General features: G+C 31.0%; 3 protein-coding genes and 1 long non-coding RNA gene across 4 annotated transcripts; 1 reads left to right on the top strand and 3 right to left on the bottom strand.

The window, feature by feature from the left end:
* Positions 1 to 47: 47 nt before the first annotated feature.
* Positions 48 to 8,061, bottom strand: LOC143358566 (protein decapentaplegic). Its single transcript, XM_076795781.1, has 4 exons — positions 7,203 to 8,061; positions 3,427 to 3,785; positions 2,885 to 3,329; positions 48 to 2,511 (listed from the first exon to the last, which is right to left on the bottom strand). Exons 2-4 carry the CDS (start codon positions 3,752 to 3,754, stop codon positions 2,112 to 2,114), a joined length of 1,173 nt encoding a protein of 390 aa, XP_076651896.1. The 5' UTR covers positions 3,755 to 3,785; positions 7,203 to 8,061; the 3' UTR covers positions 48 to 2,111.
* Positions 8,062 to 8,736: 675 nt separating this feature from the next.
* On the top strand, positions 8,737 to 11,989 carry Rcd5 (microspherule protein Rcd5). Its single transcript, XM_076795742.1, has 6 exons — positions 8,737 to 9,137; positions 9,621 to 9,993; positions 10,237 to 10,437; positions 10,569 to 10,988; positions 11,150 to 11,365; positions 11,511 to 11,989. The coding sequence occupies exons 1-6, from the start codon at positions 9,022 to 9,024 to the stop codon at positions 11,598 to 11,600; spliced, it is 1,416 nt and encodes a 471-aa protein (XP_076651857.1). The 5' UTR covers positions 8,737 to 9,021; the 3' UTR covers positions 11,601 to 11,989.
* Positions 11,990 to 12,885: 896 nt separating this feature from the next.
* On the bottom strand, positions 12,886 to 14,527 carry LOC143358560 (uncharacterized). Its single transcript, XR_013082968.1, has 3 exons — positions 14,437 to 14,527; positions 13,620 to 13,744; positions 12,886 to 13,105 (listed from the first exon to the last, which is right to left on the bottom strand). It is a non-coding gene; the product is annotated as an uncharacterized LOC143358560 (long non-coding RNA).
* Positions 14,528 to 18,263: 3,736 nt separating this feature from the next.
* Positions 18,264 to 20,038, bottom strand: Pgrp-s3 (peptidoglycan recognition protein S3). The gene is made up of 4 exons (XM_076795666.1): positions 19,802 to 20,038; positions 19,246 to 19,459; positions 19,025 to 19,143; positions 18,264 to 18,579 (listed from the first exon to the last, which is right to left on the bottom strand). The coding sequence occupies exons 1-4, from the start codon at positions 19,854 to 19,856 to the stop codon at positions 18,395 to 18,397; spliced, it is 573 nt and encodes a 190-aa protein (XP_076651781.1). The 5' UTR covers positions 19,857 to 20,038; the 3' UTR covers positions 18,264 to 18,394.
* Positions 20,039 to 20,410: the final 372 nt, after the last annotated feature.

Raw genomic sequence — 20,410 nt, 5'->3', positions numbered from 1 at the left:
TTTGTGATTGTCGTTTATTACTTTTTTAAGTACAAAAGCATAAAATGTAATTTAATATATCTATTTATTAAAATTTATTTACTATTTACACACGCAATATCTGTGTACAATTGAAGAACGTAGAAATAGTAATAAAAACATCGAATAAAATACTATATATACTAATACACTATACAGACGCACTATTTACATTGGTCCTTTTTTTTATTTCTATCTATTTTACAGATTTTACAGGCCGACGCGCGCCACAATTACTTACGATTCTTAACTTTTTTCTTCTTTCTTTTTGTACAAATATACATACGCGTAGATTTCTTTGTTAACAGAATAAATAATTGTTCCTTACACAGGTACGGTTCCTTCTCGACGGCAGACAATGTTAATTTATAAATTAGCTGTATTTTCAAAGTGTATTTATGCTATACGTCTATTATGAAGTTGAATTTTCGTCATTAAAATCAATAAAATAGTTGCTACAGATAGTTTTAACAATATGTGCGAAGGACGAAATGTCAAATGTTTTATATTTCTTCAGAGAATAGATTGACATTTTGATTAATTCAAAATAAATTCTGTTTGAAGTATTATTCTGTAGTCTTCGTATTTCACATACAATATATCGCTGTTCGTGACGTATAAGATGTTTTCGAACACTTAATACAAATTTTACACTTCTATTATATCTCTCAAAAAATTGCAATAGGTGAATTGCTCACAAGTTACAAAATCAAGACAGCTTAGTGTACTGTTAAAATGCCTATTGTGAAATACAACTTAATATATATTTAATTTAGCTCTTTGAATATGGACTAAGATTTCAAATTATTTCTACGTTTTTACATTATAGTCTTAAATTCAGTGTTAATTCATTGGTCAGAGTATAACATAATTTCGAAAGTGTTTAATCTTATTTTCAAGTAAGTAGTAATTTTCTAAAAAGTATAGTTAAATCGAAGACATGTCCGTTTGCTTCTTATATTTGTTTATACATATTTGCGAAGACTAAATTAACAATTAAGAAATTACGCATTTATTTTCTGAACTTTTAGTTTCACTAAGATTCTAAAGTTAAAAAATTCTATTTATAATTCATAAAAATGTAATATGACTTATCATAGATCTTTTATCTTAATGTGAATTAGTCGACACGAATAACAATACAATCATAATAAAACAGAGCATCTTAAAATAATTCTTTCAGTGTATAAAGATCCTTTATAAAATTATTTAAAACTTCTCCAATGCATTTTATAGCATTAAAAGAGCCTAATATATATATGAGATATATGTTCAAAATAAACTTAGAATACTGCAATTATTTAAATAATTATTTCATTAACTTTCACAAAAGAGGTAAAGTCAATACGAGATAAATTTTAAAGTACCAAAAAAGTAATTAGTCTATAAAAAAGTTTATTAAAAAAAGTCTTGCTCCCAAAAAGTTGGAGCTTTTTCCTGCCGTCAATGACAAACGATATCATGATTAATTATTACAAATTTTTCGAACAAGATAGGGATACTCGAAATTTTGGCGCGCGTATTTACCTTCATTTAAATCTTCGTTAAAAATGTTTCCTTTTTCCGAAAGGAAAGCTTTTCAGAATAAGGCACAACTCTTAATTAGATCAGTCGATCATATGTGTAAAAATGATCATTAATTTTAGCAATAGTCGCCTGATATATGTCTATATGTATATCATTTTGAAAAGCTCGAGATATTTTTATCCAAATATTTATTATAATTCCTACCTATCTATATTTTTGTATAGTAATGTGATGTATCAAAACCGCATATAATACAAATCTTTCTCATCCCTGTTCATTTCATAGATAGACAAGTTAGGCATTCAGGACTACTATAATCTTGTATAATTAACAATGGATTGATCTTTCGCATACAATCAATATCAAATCTCTTAAGTGTGCCTTAATTGTAAAAACACTCAATATACTCTCCTAACATGGCAATATTTACTATCCATTCGATTCGATTTAGCAGAATCTGAATTCTTAAGCGTCTCACTTTGCTAATGTCTTTTAAAACATTTTCATTCTTGTCGCACATAAATACTTCGTTATGAAAATATTTCACTAAACCAGTCAATGAATTGTCAACGGCATCCACACCCAAGAACAGCCATGTCCTGATAATTTTTCAGAACTACTTTATTCTCCTCGTCAAGATAGAGCATGGATATTGAACTGAGTGCAGTTGGTACACAGCAAGCTTTCGGCACCATGCTTGGTTTCGTTGAATAAACCAAATTCTGAACGATCGCATGATTGGTAGAATTTAAATGGTCTGCCAGAGGGAAAGGACAATCGCCATGACAGTAAAAGGCATCATAACCTGGAGGAGCAACAATCCAATCATTCCAACCAACATCTGCAAAATCAACATAAAGTGGGTGTCGCCTGCAGTTTTCACGACCATCTTTTCGTCGATTTTTTCGGAGTGCAGCTCTTCTGGCACGGCGGTCCATTATTTGGCTTGCAGAGGACATTTTATACCTATTAGAAAATTAATTAGATTAATTTCGTATTCATTGAAAATACAGCAAAATATCTTAACATGAATACATAAAAGTTCTACTCTAGAGGGTTAGTCTTGTAACATGATGACTTCAAATAACTCGTAACTTATTTGTTGTACGAACAAATTTTTCCAGGGGGACATACGGTGCTGTACTCTTTTATCGATATATGAGAGTCACCTTGAGTTTTTTAAATGGAATACCCAATATTTAGAATTTCGAATTCGGATAAAACACCAAATTCTGAGTAAAAAAGTATTGTACCAAGTCGTCATGTTACGAGACTCGCCCTGTATACAAAAAAATACAAAATTTAATTATGTTATCACAAGAAAAAGGATATTTCGTACCTGCCATCATCTGTATAAGTAAATAACATTGGTCGACTAATGACCCACGTTTCATTTCTCTCGTTTATACTTCTTTTTAAACGTACATGCTCCTGTTTACTTCCATGCACGTGCACCAGGAGCCCATGATTATTCTTAGGATCCTCTATCCACCTCTCAACAGCAGGGTGAACGTCTAAACTAATTGTGCCATTCTTCTTAGTATTAACCGGTTTGCTGTCGATTAAACGCAATTGTGGAGCACTATGTCCTTTTGTACCCGGACGTAAAATATCGTAAACAAGTATTCTACCCAGTTTCTGCGTAGAATCTTTTTCATTCGATATGGATTTGCGAGAGACGCTTAATTCAGCAGCTTGTAATTTCTCTCCTGGTGGTATACTACTTAAGTCAAAGGAAAGACGAAAGCGATTCGGAGACTGAAATTTATGGTCCAAGTCACTCTCTGTAATCAAAAAGACAATCATTGCAGTTATTACTATTTATAAGAATGTTTCACATCGTAACATTTGTTTAATAATTAGACTAGAAACTACACTTACCAATATGAGGGAAGGAGCGAACTGTATTAGCAGACCTAGCATGAATACCTGGTCTAGCAATATCAGCCATACCAATGGTATTTTGTTTAACAAAAAGTTTTTTTAAAGAGTCTGGAACATAAGCTGGACCTTGTGGTTTCGGCCTTTTTGCAAAACCAAGAAGTGATAGTAGGCTAGCCTCTATTCCAGCAACTGCTTGTTCATGTTCTCCAATAGAAAAGTGTTTGGCAGTATCAGAATGCAAGTGCATATGGACATTTGCTTTGGTAGCTGCCAGCAGCAAGTTTGCTGCGACGAAAACCAATCTCAGTGGCAGCAACATGCGCATTGTGATGTCGTTGCTCACGGATGTTGCCTCCCTAATAACAAAACATCATTTAGTCTACTAGTGGTTTACTTAAATTTATGTAAAAACATAAAATAATACACTGTATTTGTAAATTAACAGGTGTTAGTTAACAGGTGTTTATAAACTGCCAAAGTGCAAAGGGCTAATAATATTTTTTAAATCTAATTGCATATATTTTAAATCTAATTGTATTACATGTTCTCGTAACATCTACATCAGTAGCCAGATAAACATATAAATAAAAACATGTTTATTTTAAATTTATTTCAAATAAATATTCTAACTTTTTTCATCATTCATAACCACAACAAAAGTGTACTCCTAACTAGATTGCAAGTCTTTATTCAAATTAAAATGTTTCAAGTTTCTTTTTCCAGCTATGCCTCTCTAATTAGTTCAAGTTCATAGTAAGTAAATAATGAGACAGTAAAAAAGTGTTTTCAACAGTACATAGATATTTTTTCAGACATTGTGTATACATATCTTTAATACTTGTTTATTTGTTCTATTGTAGATAATACCCACAAAGTGAGTTTTTATGAATCATTATATTATTTCAAGCATTGAAAAATACAATTCAAATTTAGTGGCACCCTCTTTACGATCAATATAAATAAAATAAATAAAAACATATTCTAAAACAATTTTAGAAAATTCGCAAACTTCAAAATTTTATTATTGTACGATTATTTATTATTCTTATTTTTAACTGCATTTAACACATTATAATGTTTTGTGTGTATATTGGAATAATATGTGTGTACGTATACAAACGTTATTTACGATGTACGAAATATTTTTAGCTATTAGTAAACCATTGAGTATACGCACATTTTTTTCTAATACATGTTGTTTCTGTCAAGTAATTGCTTTTAAATCAGTGAAACTTATGGTTGAAAAACAAAGGGACTTAAAATAACACAGAAGAGCGCGTATTATTTCTGAGGTATTACGGAGACACGAGACCACCCAAAATATTCGAGCATACCTAACGCGACTCCAACTCAAAGCTATTAGGTTTGTATTGAGGAAACCTTTCCGCTTCCAGGAATCGAATTCTACCTGCTCCCTGCATAGAAAATAATTCAACCGCCTATTCACATATTTCTTTCCGACCCTTTAATTTTTTTTACCGAAAGCGCAGGTTACAAAATACCGGAGAAACGTTCTACAAACAAAATATTTTAAATTGAAAACGATAACGTTTCTACCGTATTGTCAAGATCAATATACTTTAATGTATATTATGAAAATTTGTACATTCGTGTATTTAAAATAGAAGATAATAAACAATTTCATAAAGTTTTTTTAGATTGAATCTAAAACTCGAGTGTTCTGATTTACAAATACAGCCGAAGTCATAATAGCTGTCCACCCCACTCCTATTACTTCAATATGCTACATTGAAGTGAAGTGGACTGCTATTTTGACTCGAGTTATCTTCTTTCAAAAAGCAGACCATAGTAACAGATGATGCCCCCTTTGTCGTTGAAAGAATTTTTGTTACAATGTAAAATGAAATTGCATTGAAACACGACGAGAATGTAACTCTGCGCACATGGTTTTTCTTAAATGTTTATGCTCTCTAACAACTGAAAAGATATGGAATCCAAAAAGATTTGATAAACAATACAATTTTTTTTCTCTTTATTACAAATAAAGTTCATGACATTAAATCGAATATACGAGGTTTTGTTTACGTTACCTCAAATCAGTTACATACATTTTGCATTCTAATTTTCCTAAAATTAATTTATGAAATTACTTTACTGTAAAATATTACAATCGTGGATCGAACAGATACAGGAAAAATATAACGATTGAAAAATTTAATTCGCCATTAAATGAAGTTTCAAGTATTGTGAAATGCAATTGAATTTTTTTTTAAAACAAAGAATAAGTTGATAAACTAATCAAGTCCGTAGACTTAACAAGATGATGTGGATGGCAGTGAATAATTTCATTGATAAGAATAAATTGAACGTAGGTAGTTCCTTCTCGGTTATAGTAACCGTAAAATTACGTTTTATGTTGAACAACAGCGATTGAATATTTCCGTTATAAAATGGAATATTAACCTGTTATTAATTACGTTACAAAAGAATCAGACTTCTAAATGCAATTTACATAATTAAAATAGTTTGAAAAATTAAAATTTTTTAGTAAAGCTAGGGACGAGTTAAAAAATAAGTTTTCAACATTAAAATGCATTATAATTTTCGAATAGATGAAAGATGAATAGATGTGGGCGCAATTTTCTTATTTTGTTCATTTTCTTTGTACTATGCAAATAAATAAGTCAGTATAATTAGTAATTCGCAATCAAAGCTCCTGTATTTGACGCATTCGACAGTCCTCGCATTAAAAAAGGGTTTTTTCAAATTTCATAACAAATAACAATGTGACCAATGTTTATTTAAACGCAGTAAACTGTCACTACGTAATTTACTTCATATGCCAGCGAACATGTTTACGTTTTTAAAAGGAAAACTATTTTCGAATACATCAATAACAGAACAATTACCGCCATTTTTTTTTTAATTCCTTTGGGAGAATTTCCACAATAATGTGTTACACATAAACATGTCAACTACAATGCGAATAATATAAACACGATGAATGAATATCGAAATAAGTAAATTTACAGCAACAAATAAAAAGTACGTTATTTATTATTTGTCCGTTCATTTTTAATATTTCTTTAATCCGATACACGTCATTACGATTTGTAATGCGGAGTTAAAAGTTTAGAGGTACATAATGAGCAGGTTACCAAATGTAAACAATGTCGAAATTGACAGAAAATATTTCAAAGGTATTACTTAACATGATATTTTACATTGGCAGATAGCTAAAGGCATGGTGAATATGCTGCTCAATGTTTCCATGGACTTGTAATTACAAATAAAACCTAATAATTTGAAATAATTACTGGAAAACTAGAATAATTATCATCCAACGTTTCGAGCTAAAGTTTGACAACTTCTTAACTTGCGTAATAACGTGTTCAATGAAATCCTCTAAATAATATTAGAATAGAAAAATTCGTTGAAATGCTAGTATCTGAAAATGTTTATATTTGTGTTCACGATTCTGTTACTGTTCTGTTCGCGATGTGGTGTCGAACAGTTATCGTTTGTTCGACTGTTTGTCCACATATCGAGGAATGGACAAGAGTAGTGAGTGTAAGTGGCAATATCCCGTTTAACTGAAATATCGCACAGTTGAAATCGCGAAAGGAATGCGGCACGGATAGAGTAAGGATACAAGGTGTTGAGTGTACATAAGCAGGCACGTCATCGTCTAAAATAATCGGGCCAGCCACGATCGGGTAAATCTACTCCATCGAGCCAATGGAAACCGCGCATTTTCCCGTTGCACAGAATCAGCCGCGGTGTTCATATTCGTGATGAAAGTTAAAACTCACCCGAGCTAATCGTAAGTCCGTCGTTTAAGGAGCCACGACATTTCAACGAGTCCATGTAACCTCGCTCAGGGACTATTGTCTCAAAAAAAACCTCGCCCCCGGGAGAGTCTTTTAGTATCGATACATCGATGTGGAACTCCTTCGCACACTGGGTCTGATATTCTCGCACTCACGCACCCAACGGGGAAAGAGGAACCGAGACAAACCAGAAAGCAGACAGAGGACGGCGAGAGAAAAAGGAAAGAAAAAACTCCCGTAAAAATTTTTCGTCGAAACTTTCTATATACAGGTGTTTCGCGAGGTAACGTGAACGTGGTCTACGTAAGTGACTATAGTTTTCCGAACGCCCGTGATTGTCGTGCAAATAGGGAACGTTTAAGATGGTACGCACTGATCTCTTAAAGCTTAACTCGATATACGCGGAAATCTTCGAGAAGTCGAGAGGAAGAGTAGAACTGTAGGATATCGGGAGGGGGAGAAAGAAAAAGAGGGAGTCAGATGGAGATGAAGCAAGAGATTTGTAAAAAGACACTATCTCCTCTAATAGTAGACGATACAAGTTTAGCGCCGCGCGCGAATAGTCTGTAAACTAAAGATCCAGTATTCTAACATGGTCACGTTTTAAATGATTCTTCGTTGTATTCGTTTCGTTAGAAACTTTACTTTTTCGCACCTTCAACGTGAAATCTAACGGAACGTATGCAAGCGTTAGATACTAATTCTTTTGCTGTAACGAACAGGGAAAAATAATAAAAGTTATCCTAGCCGCATATTGAAAATCCAGTTTTAAGTATTTTTCTTTAAAAAATGTAACGATCAAGGACATTACTTTAAGTACACACAATTGTTAAAAGTTCAATAAAATTGAATGGATTATATATACTTACCTTATCCTTGCGTATGAACACTTTTGCGGAACATTCTACCAAATGTTTGTAAAAGGGAAAAAATAAGAATAAAACATTAAAAATATTACCAATACTGTGTGTAATATTATGTATAATTGTATTGGTATTATCACACTAAATATAAAAAGGAAATGTCATAAGTTGAAATAGATATGGAGAGAAATTTTCATAGACACGAACGAGGACACTATTTTATCAAATAGTGATTTTATTTTGTTAGAGTATATCTTGTCGATGATGTAGCTTTATATTATATAGCTCTATACAACATGTAATATTACAACAATACTTCTGAGGTTTTTCAAATCTTTTATAAATAGATTGCATTTTGACATAAATTTTGAAATGCCGCCATTGGTGATTTAGTACAAATATTTATCGGTAGAGAGTATTCGAGACGTGTTAACAGAATAATAAACGAACTTACCATGATGAATATTACCGTATTGTATTTACTGTATTGCTTGTTCCGGAAAACACGTAAACCATTGTAAATCCCTACGATATTGTCTCTCGTACTGGCAACATTTCAGGCCACAGAATTCGCGAGGTATATGCAAAAATTACTGCACCCTGATTGGCTGATGATTCGCTATCGCGATAGTGGTGCGATAGGTCTATCTCTCTTACTTACCTTTCTCTGCCTGGAAAGTGGGCGCACATTGGATGCGCAGTAGAATGATGAGAATAAAACGTTCTCAATACAAGAGGCAATACTGTATATAAAGTGTGAAGTTTTTTCTATTCAAACGAATGCTCAATATTATGCGACGAAGCTCCACTCCCGTTTTGTACTTTAAATGATTGCAAATACAGCATCAGCATTTGTGTCATAACGTAATTCATTTGTGCGTGGTCATAATACATTGTTTACGTTAAACTAACCTACCTTGCGTCACACAAAGCAAAGTATGGATATTCCAACACCCTCGAATATAAATCATGGGTTTTCTCACGGTAATGATGGATTTTTAAATATACCCATTGAATCGACAAGTTTGGATTCGTTGTCTACAAAGCGTAGAAGGTGCCTATAAATTTTTAACAAATTATATGTGATCAGTAATTATGTGCTTTATTTTGAATGTTGTTATTATGCAAACAAGTGTACACTTTTCAAATAATAAATCAGCTTGTTGTTAAACTTAATCGGTATTTGGAAGTTTTTAAAAATACCATTTAATTTTAATTTTCAAACAATTGTTTGTAATAATAAGAATGAATAATGTTGAGTTTTACAACATGTTTAAATTTTATCAAAATCGGTGAGGTGTATCCTTTTCTGTATAATTATCATATTTTCTTCCCTGATTCTGATTAGGAAATTAATTGTAACAAGACAAGACACACGTTTTATCTATTTACTTATTCTAGATCAGTCTAGAAATTAATCAATAGTATAAGCTACTTTAAACTAGATATTTTTGCAAGTAATTATTAGTGCCGTAATATTATGTCTATAATATGTAAGAGTGCTGATAATTTCACTATATTATTATTAAAATTATAGTTCCTCGCGTACAATAAAACGCAGAAAGTTCGATGATGAACTTGTCGAGACAACATTCAACTTACAACCACCTGCTACGAGTGCAAAGTCTGCCTCCAGATCTAGAACTGTTTCAATCTCTACCACTCCAATGGAATGTCTTCCGCAACAAAATGTACCAAGCCCTATTCCAATTTCTGCAAATGTATCTCATCCAGATAGATGTAATCGGCGAACAAGTAGACCAGGGGGTTCAAATGCTCCCGGCAGGAAAAATAAAAAGAATAAGAACCACTCGCATTCAATTAATGCTACAAAAGATTTGGGGAGATGGAAGCCTACAGATGATTTAGCATTAATCACCGGTGTACAGCAGACAAATGATTTGAGAATGGTATTTGTTTATATTCCAATACTAGGGGTGCGCAAGCACTCGAAAATGCCGGGTCGGGATGGGTCAAGAATTTAATTCGGTATCAAGACAGGTTCTTGAAAATTCTCGAATGTATCGGGAACCATCTTGACCATTGAGTACCCGACATTTTCAAGTTCTCATACACTTCTATTCATTACAAATAGTTAGACTAATTGTAGTCCTTTGATATATTTTTATGTATGCAATTATTTTACAAAACAGGTTCATAGAGGTACAAAATTTTCATGTCGGTTTACATTACAAGAAATACAGCAGAGATGGTACGCTCTACTATACGATAGTGCAGTTTCAAGAGTGGCGGTACAAGCTATGCGCAATTTACATCCAGAATTAATTGCTAGTGTACAAGCTAGAACTTTATATAGTAAAGCAGAAGAAGATCTTCTTGGTACTATAAAATCGGTAATTTGTATAAAAAAACCTCACTTAAGTCAGTATCTATTCATACATTCTCAAAATGGTATGGTCACCAGGCATGTTCTCTTTTCAACTGTTAAGTTTTCTTATATTTTACACTGTTTATGTTCTTTCAGACTTCTCAACCAACGTTGGAAGTCTTTCAGGAACTGGTTGAAGCAAATGCACACACGTTTTATTCAGCAAGAACTGCTAAAGCATTATTAGCTCATTGGCAGTTGATGAAACAGTATCATCTTCTTCCTGATCAAACTGCACAAAGTTTACCTCGTGGTGAACATGTTCTTAACTTTTCTGATGCGGAAGAAATGATCAACGACACAGAGTTACTCGAACAGAAGGATGAGTTAGTGGATGCAGAACTGGTTGCAGCTGACAGAAGAAATAAAAGAGAGATAAGAGTATTAGAAAACGAACTAAGTAGGTGGCAAGTTCTGGTTGACAGTGTAACAGGCGTAAATCCACCAGATTTTGATAATCAAACTTTAGCAATACTTAGAGGAAGACTTGTTCGATATTTAATGAGGTCACGAGAGGTAATTACAAAGTAAATAAATATATATTACTGATAGTAATGAATAATATTGAATAACTTTTATATCAAGTATAATTTTTTCAATATTATGTTTATTTTATTAAACATAGATCTACCTCTTACATAGCTTATACATTTATGTTTTAATTTTTTCATTTTTAGATTACTGTAGGTCGTTCAGCAAAAGACCACAACGTAGACGTAGATTTGACATTGGAAGGACCTGCTTGGAAAGTTTCTCGAAGGCAAGGAACAATTCGTTTAAGAAATAATGGAGACTTCTTTCTTTCTTCAGAAGGAAAGCGACCAATTTTCGTGGACAGTAGGCCTATACTTGCTGGAAACAAAATGAAACTTAATAATAATAGTGTAATAGAGGTATTGATATTTTACTTTTATATCAGTTAACTTTTTATTACGAATACCTATTCATATATCAGAGAAACATTAATTATTATTAATCGTAAAATAGTGCGTTCTCAACAAGATTTCTATTTTAAAAATATTTCGTTTTTTTTTTCAGATTGCAGGTCTCAGGTTTATATTTTTAATAAATCAAGAACTTATTTCTGTAATACGCCAGGAAGCAGTGAAACTAAATTTGAAGCCATGAATATTTTACTTCATTTTTAACCTGTTAACCGGAGAAAATCCATCATTCGTGTTTGTTATCACCTTTCAGGACCTCTTCATTTTCTTCGTAATTCAATCAATACTTCTCACACTTAGTACCTTCATAGTATCCATGATTGGTATAAACTATGTGGTATTTACGTTCATTGCAACAAAACAATCGTTAAATCACTGTTATTTGTCTTGTGTTACGTCTTTGTAAGTGCTCAGATTTTAAAAAATGGCCCATTTAACAGGTTAATTAGCCCTCATTATTACTATAAGTGAAATATTATCTCATTCGTATTTAATATAATAAACGAAAGCTTTGTATAAAGTAGTCTATAATTATTAAATTAAGAAAAAAATAAATTTGCTCAATTTTGTATATTCTAGCCTTTTATTTTCACGGTAAATTTTCTTTTACGTATGCAGCTTGATCATGTACAAAGGAACCACTCTCTTTTAATGTATTAAAAGTACAAGACGTGCAGTTTCTATCGAAGTTACATGGTAGAAGTTAGTAATATAGTATTTTTTAAATATTTGGTTACAGTAACTTAAAAACTGATCACCTAATCCATTTCAAGTTCATCGGGTCTATTCAATAGGTGTCTCTTTATTGTCTGAATTAGAATTTTAATAATATCTGCAAATCTCGAATTTGAGACGTTGCATTTTATTTTTTATTTTCTTCGATTAAAATAACTATAATTGTTCATATTATATCCGCAGTGCGGAAGAAATTCTTTCGGAGCGCTCTTATCACGACGTTACAACTTTGGAATGAACGGATATTCTTACTCACAAAAATTACTGTGTATTCCTAAAACATAAATGAATGAACCAATAAAGTTTTAGAAACATATGTGCAATAACATTTTTTAAATCATTGAACATCACCGCTTTTGGCCGTTATACGAGAAAGACGCCTTAAAAATCAAAGGAGAGGCATTTCGAAAAGTTTTTTTTTAATTTGTTAGTCTAGGCCTAGAATAACAAAAAAGTATCACTAAACATCATACTTGTTGACAAAACATAAATGAAAATTTTGTCCGATTTCGACATTCTTATATTGGTCACAAATAGTTTAAAGCATGTAATATTTTCATCAATTTATATCAACAAATGCACATAATTTTAAAAAATATGAACATGTTAGAAACGAAAGTGTCGACCACATTTCTTGTAGGTAACATCTTCCTAGTCGTGAAGAGTATGTAAGCATGTAGAAACTTACTAAGAAAAATGATAATGAAAAAACAGGAGATCCATTTAGGATAATGTAGACAGACAATTGGGTCTTTATTCAGTGATGATAAAAAAAACATGAAATTACAAAAGTTTTCAAATTTGTGTCATTTGAATGATTGAATTTGTGATTTTTCGCGTGTTCACCACCAACCACCTCTTCCGGTCCATACTCTGCCACCCCAACCCCAACCACCACCTCCTCTCCATCCATTCCAGCCACCTCTCCAACCATAACGCCATGGTCTAGAAGACCTTGAAAACAAGGAAAATCCATTAAATAAATTCATTACTTTTGTATTAAATTAGAAAAAATTATTTAATAGTGTCGCTTTAATCTTTCGTACTCGCTTATAACTAAATATAAAACTCATTTAAATAGAATACGGTCATTTAAATACACACTCGCAATATAATATTCGGATTCTCTTAAAAAAAATGATAACTTTTTCAATATTGGACCGTACGACATGGACTCTTCTGAGAAGTTAGAAGAATTAATTTACTACATGACGTAAAAAAGAAATTTTGAAAAAATTGCGTTTGTCATCTTTCATCTTTTCAAATCATCATTTTCAGAATAGGTAATAGACATATTTGACACATTAGTTTTTTCCGAAAATAAAGTTCGACTTTTTGTTTTATACTTTACATTCGTTATTAAAAATAAACAATGCGATATTTACTATTTTCCACAAATTAAGAAAGATCCATGTTTCATATTTATCGTATTGTATTTTGTATTATTTGTTATTTGAATAAAACATACCAACTGGATGCGTCGGCTTCTAAATCGTTGGCATTTTGTATGACTGGTAGCTCAGCTTCTTGACGAGCAGGATCTAATTGCTCTTCCAAAGAAGCCACCAAAACCACCATGAAGAGAAAAATAGCCTTGTTGCAAAAAGATACACATTATTTAATTGTATACTTTTACCATTGTGCTTTGTAAGTAAGATAGACTCGTATTATTAAATGACATTTACATTATACAATAATGTAAAATAATTAGTTTATAGGCATTTCTGTATAATAAATAAAATAAGCGTAACGGTCGTTCAAAAAATTGCTGTAAGTGCACGAAACCGAAAATATATTAGAAATTATTTCTCCAAAAAAATCTGTCCTTTCGTTGGATCGAATACTACACAATATAAACAAATGCAATTTGAATTATTATAAACTTTTCTAACATTCTGTTCAGTAGAATATTATTCCACTATGAAACATTTTAAGTATATAACAAAATAGTAATTTCAATTTGTGAAAAGTTGTCTGACAACCATCCAACACCCACATTTAGGTGACGGAATTTTGTATCTACATTTAAAAATTAGGTAATATTTGCACTGATCGATATGTGAGTGTACCAAATTTTGATAATATCTGCAAAATGCAAGAGGGTTGAAAGGATAAATAAATCTCAATTCCACTGTATTTGTTTCAGTATAAATAATTTTGATTTTTGCGATCGCGGAGTCGGTGGTCAACACGTTAAAAAAACATATATACAAAAATTGACTTTTCATAACGTGACGCGCGATAGTGAATAAATTAATTAACCACGGTGGATTAATATAACTCACCAAGTGCACCGGTCGCAACATTCTGACTGTGAGAACTGACTTCTGATCGGTCAAGACGGGGTTTATATATGCGCCTTGAACACAAAGAGTTCCGAGGAATCACCGAGAACGTGCCCGAGCTTCAGAATACATTAAAATAAGTGCATCTTTTTGCTCCTGTTATTTCAGAATAAAAACAACTTTGTTTTCCAGCCAGTTGTATCGTTTTTCACGATCTATAAAATGTCTGCGTCTTCACTCATTTCCATTGAATTATTCGAAAACCAGTAATATATATATACATATATATTTCTTTTGTTCAACATGTTTGTGTACAATATGCACTGTATATGTGGAGTGTTTTATCTAACTTACATAGAATAATTTTATTTACAAACTAATACATATACTTTGAAATAAATCTTTGCATTAGTCATTAACACTAGGTTTACGGGACCCGTCAAAATGACGGGTTCTAATATTTTTAATTTACGATTATTGAGATTGTAAAGATCCATCTACGTGGAATTACTCAACAAACTTATTTCCTTAGGTATATATTATTTAAAAAATGGCTGAAAACTTGGATAGACACATTCTTCTTATTTTTATAAAGTAATGTAAAATACTCACTTTTAATGCTCCGTAAACGTAGTGTTAAAATAAGTCTGAATTTATAAAATGCCCCAAATAGCACGTATTTTTCAGAAAAATTCAATTTACGATTATAATAATTAAAATGTTTAATACTATGTCATTTATGCTGTGAGCCTTATAAATTCAATAAATACCGACTTTAAACCTCTGTTTCATACCAATTTATAGGTATGCTGAAGTGGTAGAACTTACGAGTAACTAACTAATTACTCTAACTAATTACTATACCATAGCAAATACTTACGAATTTTAATAAAAACGAATACGAATACAATAACGAATATAAACAAATAAGAATTTTTAATGCGAAGATTTTTTTTTACATAAATAAATAGCCAAAATGTAATCAATATTAGCCGTATTTTTGAAAGATTCCGTTTTATTTGTTGAGGTAGTTAACACAGCTAATAAGAAATAATACCGAGCGATTATATAGTATGCAAATTAAAAATTTTATTAGGAACTAAAAAACGTCAATTTTAGTTTAATGGACATTTTTTTCAACTAATTTTTAAACAAACTCAGGGTCAATATATTAAGCGAATACGCACCAGTTTTCAAGGTAGGCTGGTTACATTCCAGCTCTCTTCAGCCACAACTGGTTTGTTTTTTGAAGGGTGGAGGTAAATATGTTTTTCCACGCTTTTTTGACATGATATAAAAATGACCAATGGGTGATTCTGCTTAAAATACAATCAATACCTAACAAACCGGTGAAAAATAAAATAGATCCCGGACTTGAAGAATCTTGAACAATTAAATGTCGGTTAAATATTTTTAAAAACAAGTTTGAACCCATCGTTGTTGTGATTCTTGTGATATTTTACTTTTAATATTCACGAGAAAGCACATGAATTCAAACTTGTTGTAAAACAGTTTCCTGAAAGATGAACAAAATTTTAATCGATTATCTCGAATACTTGGCATGCAAACGAATCACCTTGTACATTACGGTGTACAGAAAATATAAATTCAAAAGAAAAATCAGCGATGAATCTCAAGGAGGAACATATTTCCTCGTTGAATTTCATTGCACAGTACAGTCGCATCAATTTTTAATGCCCCCTAAATATTTCTGTCGTATTTGTATTTTTTCGTAATATATCGAAACTTGTCTGTTAAAATATGTATACATTTTTATACCGTTTACTGTTTAATACTTTCTTTTAAAATGCGTTTTTAAAAGTTATTTATTTATAAGAATATTCGTAAATATGTTATTAATAAGATTATATAGAATGATCGAGATAGGCGTCAATTCGTCGGGGCGCATTTTGGTAACAAGCGATATGTTTTTTTTTCTATAAAATTATAAACGTTTAAACGCGTTTGAAACAGGGAAGGCGCTTGCAGTGAAACAATTTCCTCGAACATTTCTTCATTTACTTTAAAAATTAAGAACGGACCCCTTTTATGCGGGGATTCCCAGGCAATCTTCATAGTATATAGGGTGATTCACCTAAAGGTACCATCTGAATATCGCTTACAATTGTGTTGATGCAAAAAATATTTTTAATTAAATTCGAAAAATATCAAAGTGACGAATACGCAGCTAAAAATGCCTTCGTGACAAAGCCATTTTTCAAGGCTCTCAAGATCCCAGTCTTTGTATGTAAGCGCATATTCTTCCCCCTTGAATATTATAGTTGTAAGCGATCTTTGACTTCTATAATCAAAATTAAATGTGAATACTATATACAATATATGAGTAAACGTGTCTTCCCCGCCTACACGTATATAGAAAACACTATTCCTTTCAAACAGTTCGTCAGTGCAATGATAAACTGCTCACCGTTAGTCCCTTGAAATTAGAAAAAATTACGATATTAATTTTATTTATGGCGAAAGAGTTTAAAAGAAACGTTTAATTGCCAATCATTAATGAAAACGCTTAGTGTTATCGGTAGTGTTGATAGTTTGGAAAGTTGAAGGATAGTTCAAGATCATGTTATTAACATCTCTGAATGCATTTCTGCGAAAACATCGGTGACCTTGAACACCTCGAAGGTTAACAAAAATATTGTTTACAGTGTACTCTTCCTTCGATGCTATTCAAATTGCATATTTATTCTATCGTTACAAATGTAGGAGATATTTGGGTGGCTGTCCTTAGATGGATCGTCCTGTATAAGCGTTAAGAAAAACAACAACGCAGAATTTGTTTTCGATGAAGAAAACAAAATAGTTCCGCATGAGACCAGGTATCGTCAGTGATCCTCAACGTCGACGCGCTTTATGTTCAGCACATTGTAACGCAATTGCTCATTAAAAATATAGTAATATAAAACTTGGTGTTCGTGTAGGTACATTACGTTGTGTATATGTAGTCTATTTTAGCAATAGCTTAATATGTTCTGACGATAAACATTGCGATAAAGCATATATAAGAACAAGTGCCGCGAAGACCTTAATTATATTGATCGTTGATGTTAAGGATCACTGGCGATGTTTTATTTCTTGAGGGAATTATTTAGATTTAGTGTGCAGGAAATCCACTCTATCATATAGTGTATCTAATCAGATTTTACTTCAGAATCATACTACTCAAAATAAATAGAAAAATATCCGTCAAAATTGTTGAATTAACTGTGTATTATTGTTTAAATATGTTCGGGACTTTTTGCAGAATCGTTTTGTACGAAAAAGATTTGCACAGATTTTGCGGTGAGAGTACAACAAATTGTAGAAGTTTAAAATTTGCCTTTAATAAAAAAAGATTTGCAGATATTGGTATTTCAGGGTATTAAAATTTGCATAAATTTTATATTTTTCTTACGAACTATAAAAGAAAATATCGTCACGATACAATGATAAATTCTCCAAATATTATATTATGTGCTACAGTTTTTAAATAACCACATGCATAAAATTATTATTAATTTCTTATAGATGAAATTCAAAATCGTAGTCGTGAATCGTCACACATGTCCGATGCTGTGTTGCGAATAAGAAATACGAGCAAGAAAAATTAAGACGAATGGTGAGATTTAACAATGGAAGTGAGAAATACTTTGAAAAACAGTGGAAATAAAAAAGGAAAGAAGAAAAGGTGAATGAAACGTAGGAAGACAAAAGATACAGATCAAAGTACAAAACAGAATTGGGATTATTGTTGTAAATAAAAGGAAAAATGGATAATATTAAATATACAAGGTATCTCCAAAACCATGGAAATACATTATGTATACGTAATATATACGTATTATATTATATTCATATCATACATTCATTTAATGTTTATCGATTTACAGAAATATTAATCTTTAACTATATTAAGTCTGAGATCTTGTGTGTAATTAAAATTATAAAAACATTAGATGTCTTAAGGACGTGAAACCCATTCCGGCCAGTTTTGAATTTGTTCAAAGAGCTTAATTCCTGGACTCAAGGTTCCTGTAACTTGTCTAGCTCCAACTACACGAACATTGTCTCTAAGAATTCCTTGTGACTTACCACAAGTAATTAGTTTGTGTGCTACATTAAGCATTGTTTCACTTGCCGGTGTCTCTAAAATTAAAATAATACATCCCAAAGATAATACTAATAAAAAATGAGGTATACTTAAAAAAAGATATACCTATAGTTACAAAATTTAATTTCCTGAAGAAAATGAGAAATTTCACAGCACATCGCTAAATGTGCTAGTCTATAAATTCTGTTCTACCAGAAGCTACTAACATTTTCTTACAAAACAAAATATATATTGTAAATATATAAGAAATATATAACAAAGTATTATTTCAAATGTTATATGAAACATATCCGTGTATTACTGAAATCATTTGTTCATATTTGAAGTACATACTATTTTAATTTTGCTTTAACTTATTCATATACTCTAATTTTATTCATTTTATTCATATACTATTTTAATTTTGCTTTAACTTATTATATATATTATTATATATATATATAATAATATATATATATTAATATTAATAATTAATATTACCTTGAAAATTTCCCATAAAAGCAATTCCAACTGATTTTTTATTATATCCAAATGTATGAGCACCTTCTCGATTCCAACCAGTACCTTCGTACACGTTACCATCACCACCAATTAAAAACCTATTAATTAAATATAAAACTAAAATAAGTTTTCTTTTGTTATAACATATGATCGATTTTTATGAAATATTTAAGCAACAATATGTAAGAAAAGACACTTAAGAATATCCTATGTCATGCCAATTCAAACTGTCCATATGATAAGTACGAATTCCTTCAGCTACGGTAGTACATTGAGACCTGGTGCTACAGGTAGGACCAGATGTATGTACAATTATGACATAAGGAAGAGGAAGAATTAAATAATTTATACTCTTCGCTTCTGCACTAGACCATTGAGTTCGTTTGATAATTGTGGGACATTCATCATCCGCATCTATGAAATTGGAAAAGTAATTTTAACATTCTGTTATACAAATATTATATTAAATAATTTATATCAAATATATATTGTCATTTATTAACATTTTCTATTTGACCAAAAATAATAAAAATGAGCTACTTCAAAAGATAAATAAATGTATGAATACTTGTATTAAAAAAGCAAATAGAACCTCTTATTTATAGAATATATTCTATTCAAAATTAATAAACTCGTTTTATACCAATATTTCATAATATTATTGTCGAATTTGAAGATAAATAGCACCCTTATTAACATATTATTACATATTAATATTACAACTATATTTGTACAAATTTAAATGGAAAATCTTACTTGCAGTGTAGGTGTAGAGCACCAAGAAAGTAATCATCCAAATTTTATTCACCATTTTGCAACAATTACAATAAACTCCTTGATTGCCTGCTGAAGTTTAAAACTATACTGCTATCTATGTGTATAACATGCTTCCAGTGAAGTTTATAAGTAAAAGACTATCAGTTACAGTTGCAGATAATTATTCAATGAAAGTTCATAGGTCTAGTTGGTCTTGAACTTTTTCATTTTTTCTTCCTACTTCGACATGATAAGACAGAACATATATATATTTTACATAGAAAGAATTGATTAATTCTAAAATTTGTTTGTACCAGACATTATAATATATAATAGCAGAAATTACAATAACATGAATAAATTATGCAGCGTTCGTTATCAATGTTGAATATAAATGTTTACATTATTATACTAAATCTTAGAGTTCAAGTTTTAATTTGATAATATAATCCAAACTTCTCAAAGAGTATTAGATAATGTGTAAAATTATTTATTATCTATACTTAACAATAATTACTTAATAACTTATACTTCTTTAATGTATTAAAAAAACATATTTTTTCGGTAATTTGTTTTATGTTCTCGTAGCACAGTATGTATTTAGTACAA

Source organism: Halictus rubicundus, chromosome 1 (genome assembly GCF_050948215.1).
Source record: "Halictus rubicundus isolate RS-2024b chromosome 1, iyHalRubi1_principal, whole genome shotgun sequence".
In the NCBI taxonomy this organism is placed as follows: Eukaryota; Metazoa; Arthropoda; class Insecta; order Hymenoptera; family Halictidae; genus Halictus; species Halictus rubicundus.
This window is presented reverse-complemented; position numbering and strand designations above follow the sequence as displayed.

Excerpts from the sequence above, each read along its gene's own strand:
- Rcd5 (XM_076795742.1), top strand. The coding sequence starts at position 9,022 with ATGGATATTCCAACACCCTCGAATATAAATCATGGGTTTTCTCACGGT. Across the intron at positions 9,994-10,236 it reads AGACAAATGATTTGAGAATG|GTTCATAGAGGTACAAAATT; the intron begins GTATTTGTTTAT and ends TTTACAAAACAG. Across the intron at positions 10,438-10,568 it reads TTCTTGGTACTATAAAATCG|ACTTCTCAACCAACGTTGGA; the intron begins GTAATTTGTATA and ends ATGTTCTTTCAG.
- Pgrp-s3 (XM_076795666.1), bottom strand. The coding sequence starts at position 19,856 with ATGGTGAATAAAATTTGGATGATTACTTTCTTGGTGCTCTACACCTAC. Across the intron at positions 19,460-19,801 it reads GCTCTACACCTACACTGCAA|ATGCGGATGATGAATGTCCC; the intron begins GTAAGATTTTCC and ends CCAATTTCATAG. Across the intron at positions 19,144-19,245 it reads TGGCATGACATAGGATATTC|GTTTTTAATTGGTGGTGATG; the intron begins TTAAGTGTCTTT and ends TTTAATTAATAG.
- LOC143358566 (XM_076795781.1), bottom strand. The coding sequence starts at position 3,754 with ATGCGCATGTTGCTGCCACTGAGATTGGTTTTCGTCGCAGCAAACTTG. Across the intron at positions 3,330-3,426 it reads TCGCTCCTTCCCTCATATTG|AGAGTGACTTGGACCATAAA; the intron begins GTAAGTGTAGTT and ends TTTTGATTACAG. Across the intron at positions 2,512-2,884 it reads ACTTATACAGATGATGGCAG|GTATAAAATGTCCTCTGCAA; the intron begins GTACGAAATATC and ends ATTTTCTAATAG.